The sequence below is a fragment of the Trichechus manatus genome, unplaced genomic scaffold (assembly GCF_000243295.1).
Source record: "Trichechus manatus latirostris isolate Lorelei unplaced genomic scaffold, TriManLat1.0 scaffold00049, whole genome shotgun sequence".
Classification (NCBI taxonomy): Eukaryota; Metazoa; Chordata; class Mammalia; order Sirenia; family Trichechidae; genus Trichechus; species Trichechus manatus.
In genome coordinates this window covers 788421-797321 of record NW_004443985.1, presented here as the reverse complement: position 1 = coordinate 797321, position 8901 = coordinate 788421, and the positions used below count along the sequence as shown (strand labels likewise).

The following is an 8901-nucleotide window of genomic DNA, read 5'->3' as shown; positions in this document are numbered from 1 at the left end:
TTTAACTCCTTCAAAACCTTTGACGTTCTTCACGCAGTCCAGCCAAACATTTTTCAACCGTTGTTGACAGTAGCCTGCTTGATGCTGTCCCATGCTGTGCCGACATAATCAATAACGTTGCCTAAAGTGACTGACTTCCAGTAATCCAACATGGTGGCTTCCTTGTCGGCATCGAAAGCCTCGCAAGCCTTGCTATAAAGCTCCCTCATGTAGTGCGCCTTAAAAGCTTTTATTATGCCCTGACAGAGGGATTGGATGAGAGACGTAGTGTTTGGGGGCATGAAAAGAACTACATTGGGGTGGGCATCTTCCAGTTCTTCATGGCAATGGACTGGGGTATTATCCAAAATTAATAAAAACCTTGAAGACAAGGTTTCTGCCCTGGAGACAGCGTTCAGCTCCTGGGACGAAGCAGTTGTGGAACCAGTCCCAGAATATTTCGGATGTCATCCATGCTTTTTTGTTCCATCTCCAATGGACTGGCACACAGTTCGGGTTTTTCCGTTTAAGTGCGTGTGGATTTGGAGCTCTGTACACCATTAGCGGTTTGCACTTAAAGTCGCCCTTAGCATTCGTGCACGATAGCAAGGGTGCAGTCTCTGAACGGTTCAAGTGAGGGGCCTTGGAGGCCGTCTGCATTCTATACGTTCGTCTGCCAACGTCCTCGTAAAACAAGCCAGTCTCGTCAGCGTGGAAAACCTCATCTTCCACATAACCCTTCTCCTGTATAACGTCCAGCAGGTATTTTTTAAACTCATCCGCGGCCTCCTGATAGGCGGAAGCAGCCTCGCCCCGTGTCGCCGTTTGCAATGCACGAGGCAGCCAGCGCTGGCCCAGAAAGGCTCGACGGGGCTGTTAATCTCTCCGGCTTCCCGCCTCACCACCACGCCGTCCACGGCGCCTCGGCGGTCCGCCGCCATCTTGGAAGCCACAGGTGGAGGCGCCTCTCCCTCCCCGCCATGGCCTCCTCAAACACTCGACGGCCGGGACTGCGGCGCTCTCGGGGGCGGCCTCCCGCACCGACCGGCGGCTGTCCTCCTCCTCCTCCGGGATGTAGCGGGTCGTGGACTCCGTCGCTCACGCCCGAGCGAAGCTTCTGCAGCTCGCACGTTTCCTTCGTGAGGCACATCGCGGCCTTCTGCGCTTAGGAGCGTTTGGCAGCACCTCGGCACGACGCTTCGGGCCCACGCTCAACAGCGAAGCCGCCAACAAAGGGCGCAAAAACGACAAAGATGGTCACCGAGTAGGTCCCTCAGGACACGGGTTCACCCTGAGAGCTGGAACCCGGGCTGTTCCGCCGCTCTGCGCACGTCTGTGATGACTGCGAGAGCCTGAGAGCCCTGACGGGGGTGACAAATATTGTGGGCTAGCAGGCTAATTCGCAAACGGGGACGGCCAGCTTCACAGGCTCCCCCTTGGACAAACGTCCCGGCGGAGGCCTGGTCCCGCCCAGGACGCCGGAGGTCGCAGGTCTTGCAGTCCCGGGCGTTCCCACGAGGGGGCGCTCCACGAACGCCCCACCCCGGAAGCTAAAATCCCACCTCTGCGCCTAGTCCCTTCGGCTTTCTCCACCCCCCGGATACACACACCCTCATCGCCTCCGGTCCCAGAGTCAGGAGACGCGGTGTCTGTCCGGCGAGCGACCAGCGGCGAGGCGCTCCAGTGCAGCCTCGTCGGCGCCGGGAGCAGCGCGCGGGCCGCGACGCGCAGGCCGGGACCCCCGACGGCCTGGCCCTGCCTGAGCACACCCACCAGAGCCCCGATTTAAAACGGTCGCACGGCCGTCGCCTCCCCACGGTCTCCGGGCCGGGCCTGAGCCCCGCGCCCTCAGGGGCCGCATCGCGGATGATTCGGAAGGCGCGGCCGGCGCTGCTGCAGCCTCAAGATGTCGGAGACCGAGTGGAAACGCTCATGGTGAGCTGCGGGGCCCGGAGGGCCGAGGTTCGGCGACCGCCGGCTCGGGCAGGGAAACTGGGGATGTGGCCGAGCGTCAGCGACCCTCGGGGAGCCGTTCCCGCCCCCATCGTACAGGGCTGGGGGCTCGGCGGGAGAGGGGGCGTTTGACTAGGATGGAGGCGGGAAGGGCAGGGAGGGGCCCGGGGCCGGCCGCGGCGCTGTGTCTGCCTCGATCCGCGGAATGGCCAGGGCCTTGGGGGGTGGCGGAGCTCCGGTTGCGCAGTGCTTAAGCGCTCGGCTGCGAACTGAAATGCCGCCGGTTCGAGCCCACCAGCCGCTCCCTGGGGCAGCCTTGGAAACCCTATGGGGCAGTTCTTCTCTGTCCTGCAGGGTCGCTAGGAGTCGGAATCGACTGGGCGGCAGTGGGTTTGGGATTTTGGTTTTTGGGGGTGTGTCGAGGTGCGTGCCCAGCAGGACGTTGTTTTGAGTTGGCTCCCTGCCCGGGCAGATACATTTCTATTTAGACCGTCTCAGGGTTCGGTGATAGGCGTCGGTGCCTGAGCCAAGTCGCCCAGGACCGCACTGCGCCGGCGGGCAGCGGCGAGCGATGCGGGGGGCGGGGCGAGCGCAGCGTCTGGGTGTGTCCGTCTCCCGCCCGCCGGGGGAAGGTGTGGCCCCTGGCGCCTCGAGACCACGCCCTCCCGGCGTCCGCATTGGCTGCCGCGGTCGAGCCGCCGGCCCGCCATTGGTGGAGGCGGGGCGGGGCTGGTGCGTGCGTGGAGGAGGTGGAGGCCGGCGTGGGTCTGCGCCCGCGGGACTCGGGAGAGGGCCAAGTCCCCGGGCGGCGGCCGCTCTCTCCTTGCGGGCTTGGTGTGGGGCGACCCGCGGAGGCGGGAGGGGCCGGATTTTCTTTAAAATCCTTAAAGAGGCTGAGGCGGCGGCTCTACGTCGGCATGTTTGCTATCATGCTTCCTGCTTACCGGGGCCTTCTGGCTCTGGACCCTTGATTTGAATTGGATGTAGGTTTTGTTTTTTTTTTTTAAAGAGGGAAGTACGTTAATGAGAAACTATTCTGTAAACCTTCACCTGAAGTACATTTTTTAAAAAAAAGGGGGGGAAGTACGAATTACCCTTGGAACTAGTTTGTGAGCTGCTTCAGTGCCGCTCGTTGCCTTGTGCGCAGGTGTGTGGTTTGGTTGTGTACTGGCGCCGCCCCGAATGAATGACGCATCCTGTTTATCTTGACTAGCAGCCCTGGTGGCGCAGCGGTTAGAGCGCTAGCCTCCCAACCACAAGGTCAGGGGTTCAAACCCGGGAGAAAGACGTGGCAGTCTGCTTCTGTAAAGATAAAAGCCTTGGAAACCCAGGGGGGCAGATCTCCCCCGTCCTAGATGGTTGTTGTGAGTTGGAGTAGACTCCACGGCTCAAGTTTGGTTTTTGGTTTCTTTGTCTTGAGTGACTTTGAGGCTGTTTTAAAATATCAAGTCAACCATTCAAGGATGTGTCATCTACCACCGACAATACCTTAAGACCATTCAAAATGAAGAGTGTCATTCTATTTGGGGGTTTCTAGCAGCTGTGTTACCTGTTTTCACATATTGGGGTTCATCTTTATACGGATGGTGTTTGTTTAGCATCTGCTCTGTGCTAATGCACTGTGGAGAATTACAAAGTTAAAAAAGATACGGGCTCCATTCTGAAGAGTGCATTTATTCAACAAATGTTTATTTAGCCAATAATATGTCCAAACACTGTGCTGTGAAAATAAAGACAAAGAAGATAGTTCCTGCAGTGGGGGTTGGGGAGGACTACAGCCCTTAAAACAAATACAATACCTGTGGGCATTGCTGGAGCAGAGGGCTGGAGGGAGGTGTGGGAGCGTACCCTGTCCGGGGGTAGGGCATTCAGGGCCCTCCAAGCCGGGCACGAACCTCTGAGCTTTATCCTGTGGGGCTGTGCTCAAGGGAGGGCCACGCGCAGGTGTCCTGTTAGATGACAAGATTCATTTCTTCATCACTGACGAGCGCTGCTGTGCACCGGGCTCCACCATCAGCGCTGGCGAAACGCCTGTCAGGACAGACTGGAGCCACAGCCTCTCCTGTCCTGGACTCTCCGTGCTGAGGGAAGGGGGCAAATAAACAAGGCACACATGCCGGGGAAGCACCGAGGAGGGGCCCCGAACCCAGATCCGGGGAGTTAGGGGGGTTTCCCAGAGCAGGTGAGGTCTAAGCGGAGGCCCCCAGGGATGGATTAGGCTCAGCTGCAGCTAGGGCAGAGGGACCACACGTGAGCGTGTTCAGCGGTGAGAGGAAGAGTCCTCACTGTGACTGCAGCGGGGGTAAGAGGGAGGGGGGTGAGGGCACAGGCCAGACCCACAAGGGGGAGCCACGTGGTTCAAGAGGAGTCTTCGAAGCCAGAAGTGTGGACTCCGTCAAAGGAAGCGCTAGGCAGCTGTTAAAGGAGAATCACCTGGACAGCATCGGTCTTGGTTTGAGTTGGGTTTTGTTTTTTACTTTAATTCAACGAATATTAATGACAAGTTCATATAATACTTCGTGGTTTCCAACGTTTATCACTACCTGTATTTGCATTTCACTTTTTTTTTCTTTCTTTAGTAAATTCAAATTATTCAAAACATTAAGTCTCTCGTTGAAAGGTTTTGAACCTGGAAGCACCGTAATCAGATTTAGTTCTAAAGGATGACTCTGGCAGCAGGGTAGAAGTGGATTAGAGGGAGGGGCCGAGGAAATGAGGTGAAGAGGCCGGTGGAGAAGCGGATGAGCATTCACTGGGGTAGGGCACCCTGGAGGAGGAGCAGGCTGGGGAGAAGGATGGGTTCAGGTTTTGAAATGTCGTCTGAGGTGCCTGTGGGACAGCTGAGTAAGTGGATGTGAGTGTGGACTTCTGCAGAGAGGTTCCAAGTATGGATATAAGGGTAGAAATAGGAGCCGTGGAGGGACAGGGGAAGATTGTTCAGGGCTGCGAATGTTCAAGGAATGAAGACGAACGTCTTTGTTTGAAGGCAGAAAAGTAAGGGGGGGGGGGGGAGGAGAACAGGACAGCATTAATCCTTGAAGCCACAGGAAGAGGGTTTCAAGAAGGAACAGTAGTGGTCACCAGTGCTGCTGGGGGGCCTGAGAAGTGTCCTTTGGATTTCTACTTCAGACTCTGTGTGGTGAGAAGGTGTGAACTTGAGTCCTGACCAATAGCTTCAGACCCAATAGCTTTAGGACACTTCTGTGTTTCTGTAAAATGGGTTTCGGATACCTGACTCATAGGAATGTTGTGAGATTTCGAGGTAGTGTGTGTAGATGCCTAACTGGTGCTGCGCTACCCTGGGAGCTCAGTGGAGGACGGCTTGGCAAGGTTGAGACTGGAAACTGCTAAGGAGGCCATTAGGATCATTAGGATGGATCAGTGCGGGGCAGGCTTTGAGAGATTGAGGGTCAGTCAGCAGGACTTGGTCACGATGACTAGGTGGAATGAGGGGTTCTCGGTGTCTCCCAGATCTCCAGGCTGGATGCCCGGAGTGTCCCAGTGCCGATTCGGCAAGAGGCAAGTAAGTCTGTACGTGTTGAATTTGAGATGGCTGTGAGCTACTGGAGCGGAGATGGGGGAGAGAGTCTGGAGAGAGGGCTGGGCTGGGCCGGAGACAGGCGTGTGTGTGTGTGTGTGAAGGCTGGATGTGGGTGAGATTGCCCTGGAGAGCTGCAGAGGGAGGAGATAAGAACAGACTTGTGAGGGGCAGGCCAGGGGAAGGAGACTGAGAGGGCAGCCAGAAAGGAGGAGAGGGTCGTATCTCAGAAACAGAAACGGAGAGGAGCGGCCATCAGCCACTTCATGTACCTGAGAGGCCCACCAAGCTAAGGACAGAAGAGGGTCCTGGGACTTGGCAGGTCCTTGGTGAGCAGGCAGAGGCGGGGGAGGGGGCAAAGAGAGAGTGGAGATGGTGTGGAGTCCAGGCTGGAAAGACTGGAGGCTTCGGACGTGCTTGCACGCAGAGAAGATGCCAGTGGAAGGGGAGGCCAAGTGTGTGGGTGAGAGTGGCTGGTTGATCACGAAGCCTGGGGTGAGGCTGAGGAGCACAGAAGGAGGGGAGTGCTGGTTAGCAAAAGAGCAGAGCACCTCTTTGGGCGGAGATGGCTGCTGCTGCGGACCTGCTGAAATCTATAGATTTTGCTGGGTTTTACCTGTTGTCTTTTCAACTCTACCACCTTTGACTATTACTGGAAAGTGGGTATAAGCTCCAGGATTTCATTATATGAACTTACTTGGTCCTTCTTCCAACAGCCTTTTAAGTAATTCTTGTTACAACTTGAGTTGCTCATTTGGTATAATTTGGAATGATCTCTCTTCTCCATGAACCAAATTCTACAGATTACACAAATTTTAGTTGTGGGTCGATAGTGACATACATAACACAAGTTTGTGTTCATCTTATAGTATTTTAGGGTAGCAGTATACCATTTGTTAAAAAATGACAGCACAAATTTCACCTAGTGAGGGCGAGAGAAGGTCTTTTTGGACAGAACTTGCCAAGTGTGGCTTTTGGAATAGGGCATTTTTGTTTGCTGGTTGGATTTTAAATTTTTACTGCATCTGTGGTTCCGAGGCTGGGTTCTGGAGAGAGGACGCTGGCCGGTTACAGCAGCAGCAGTGCTGGGAGTGGAGGCCCCCGGAAGGTGCTCGAGGCAGGTCCATTCAGCCTTTGAGGAGCCTGCCCTTCTTGGGGTGCCTCTTGGGCTAAAGGAGAGGCTGCAAACCTAGGAGGCCCTCTGGGGCATAGAGCTGCCTATGGTCCAAGCACAAGAGAAAGGGAAAGGTTTACACTAAGGAAATGCCCAGGTTGTCAGGAAGGGGCACCCACATTTGACACGCGGCTGAGCTTCCGGCTTTACTTCCTTTGGCTGTGGTGAATATCTACAGGTGCTACGGCCACAGGAACCCCAGAGTTAAGACACCGCGTTCAGCTGTTTCTGCTCTTGCGAGGCCACGGGAACTCCAGCGTTAAGACCCCGCGTTCAGCTGATTCTGCTCTTGCGAGGCCACGGGAACTCCAGCGTTAAGACCCCGCGTTCAGCTGATTCTGCTCTTGCGAGGCCACAGGAACCCCAGAGTTAAGACACCGTGTTCAGCTGATTCTGCTCTTGCGAGGTTAAGAACATAGCCAGTTACTGTTGGCAGTAGGACAGTAAAGAGGCATGGTCGATGGCATCATTCACAGAAGGAGACAGACACGTCCCTCGGGAGAAGCAAAGTTCTTAGACTAAACCAGCTGCCTCTGAGTCGACTCCAGCTCATGGTGACCCCATGTGTGTTGGAGTAGAACCGTGTTCCCTAAGATCTTCAGCGGCTGATATCTTGGAAGTAGATTGCCAGGCCTTTCTTCCAAAGCACCTCTGAGTGGATCTTTCAGTTAGCAGCCGAGCACCTTAACCATTTGTACCACCCGAGGACTAAGACCAGCGAGAAGCTTCTCCCGAGGGACCTCCAGCTCTTGCAGCCTGCACTGTCCTCCATGGCATTCCAGCATCACTAATTTCTGGCGACACCCTTCCCTTCTCTGAAGCATGGGATGACATGAGGAGCCACGAGGATCTTTACAGAGGAATCCGCTGGTCTCGATGTGGAGAAAGGTGAGGGTTGCTGAGGCAAAGCTGCTGACCGCATTCTGTTGTCTTGTAGTTACACCCAGCGATCAAGGCGTTTTTGTGTGGCTCCATCAGTGGGACCTGCTCGACCCTCCTTTTTCAACCTCTGGATCTCCTTAAAACACGCCTCCAGACTCTCCAGCCCTCAGCCCACGGGTAGGTACCGATACCCGACATTTCACTGTGGACCTGGCTCCAACAGCGTCTCAGACACAGGAGCATCTTCATTACGTTAAACTAACTTCTGTTCTGTCGGGAGCTCAGAGAGAAACACAGGCCATACCCAACTCTCGCATGTTATTTGCATTCCCTTTTCTACGGGTATTTTTTATATTTGACGTTTCTTGTAATTAAACAGGGTCCTTTCCTGAGCAGCTTCCCGGGATCTGCCTTGGTGGATTTACACACACTGTCAGAGAGTTCACTGTGTGACGTCATGACTGCACTGGCTCGCATGCATAGCGGGTGGTTTTCTGAAAATGATCTAAGTATCGAGCGTCTGTTTTAGACCCTGTAGTGGGCTCAGCACTGTGAGAAGTGTGCAGAATTTGTATAAAACAGGAGGTTATCCCTCCAGTTGCTCACGGCATCACTGGGCAGTCAGACACGTGCATGCCGAATTCCGAACACCACAAGAGCTCAGAGTCATCCCCAGACCCACCGTAGAGATTCTTAAGTGTTCTAGAAGATGTGAACACACTGGAGTCAACACAAAGTCTGCTTTGAGTCAGAGTTCTTTTGAGGAAGCAGTCTAAGTGATTTTGATTTTTTCTTCCCTGCCTCCACTTCGTCTATTTTCAGGTCCAGACGTGTTGGGATGTTCGCACTGCTCTTAAAGGTGGTTCGCACGGAGAGTCTTTTGGGCCTTTGGAAAGGGATGTCCCCTGTAAGCTGCCTTTTTGGTCTGGGTTCTCTTCCACCTTCTCCACTGATAAGCAGCCATTTCTCATCCACCTCACCAGCTTTTAAGGGCGCGTGAGTTGGAAGTGGTGGGAGGACCTGGGTGGTCTTCCTGCACTCCCCATGCTGTTGCCGACTTGTGTGTGAGGTCTGGGGAAGTACGGACTCTGCACATCTTGGTGTGGTACCTTAGTGCAGCGGGAAGGCTCTGGAGCAGCTCTTACCCCACCTGCCCTGGCCACTTAGGTGCACCGACCCTGCGTTTCTTTGCCCCAAGGCTCTTTCTGGCGTCAGGAACTCATTTTGCTGGAGGTGCTGGGGAATTAATGCCCGCTCCTATCCTTTAAACCCACTGCCCTCGAGTCTGTTCCGAGTCACAGCAACCCTGGAGGCAGAGTAGAGCTGCCCCATAGGGTTTCCAAGGCTGTAATCTTCATGGAAGCAGACTGCCACA

At 55.0% G+C, this 8901-nt stretch overlaps 1 protein-coding gene across 1 annotated transcript in view; it reads left to right on the top strand.

The window, feature by feature from the left end:
- The first annotated feature begins 1589 nt into the window (after positions 1-1589).
- SLC25A38 (solute carrier family 25 member 38) overlaps positions 1590-8901 on the top strand; it is a 15664-nt gene continuing 8352 nt past the window's right edge. The window contains exon 1 of the mRNA XM_023732208.1: positions 1590-1914. Within this exon, the coding sequence (XP_023587976.1) occupies positions 1846-1914 (69 nt within the window). The 5' untranslated portion in view covers positions 1590-1845. The remainder of the gene's footprint in view (positions 1915-8901) is intronic.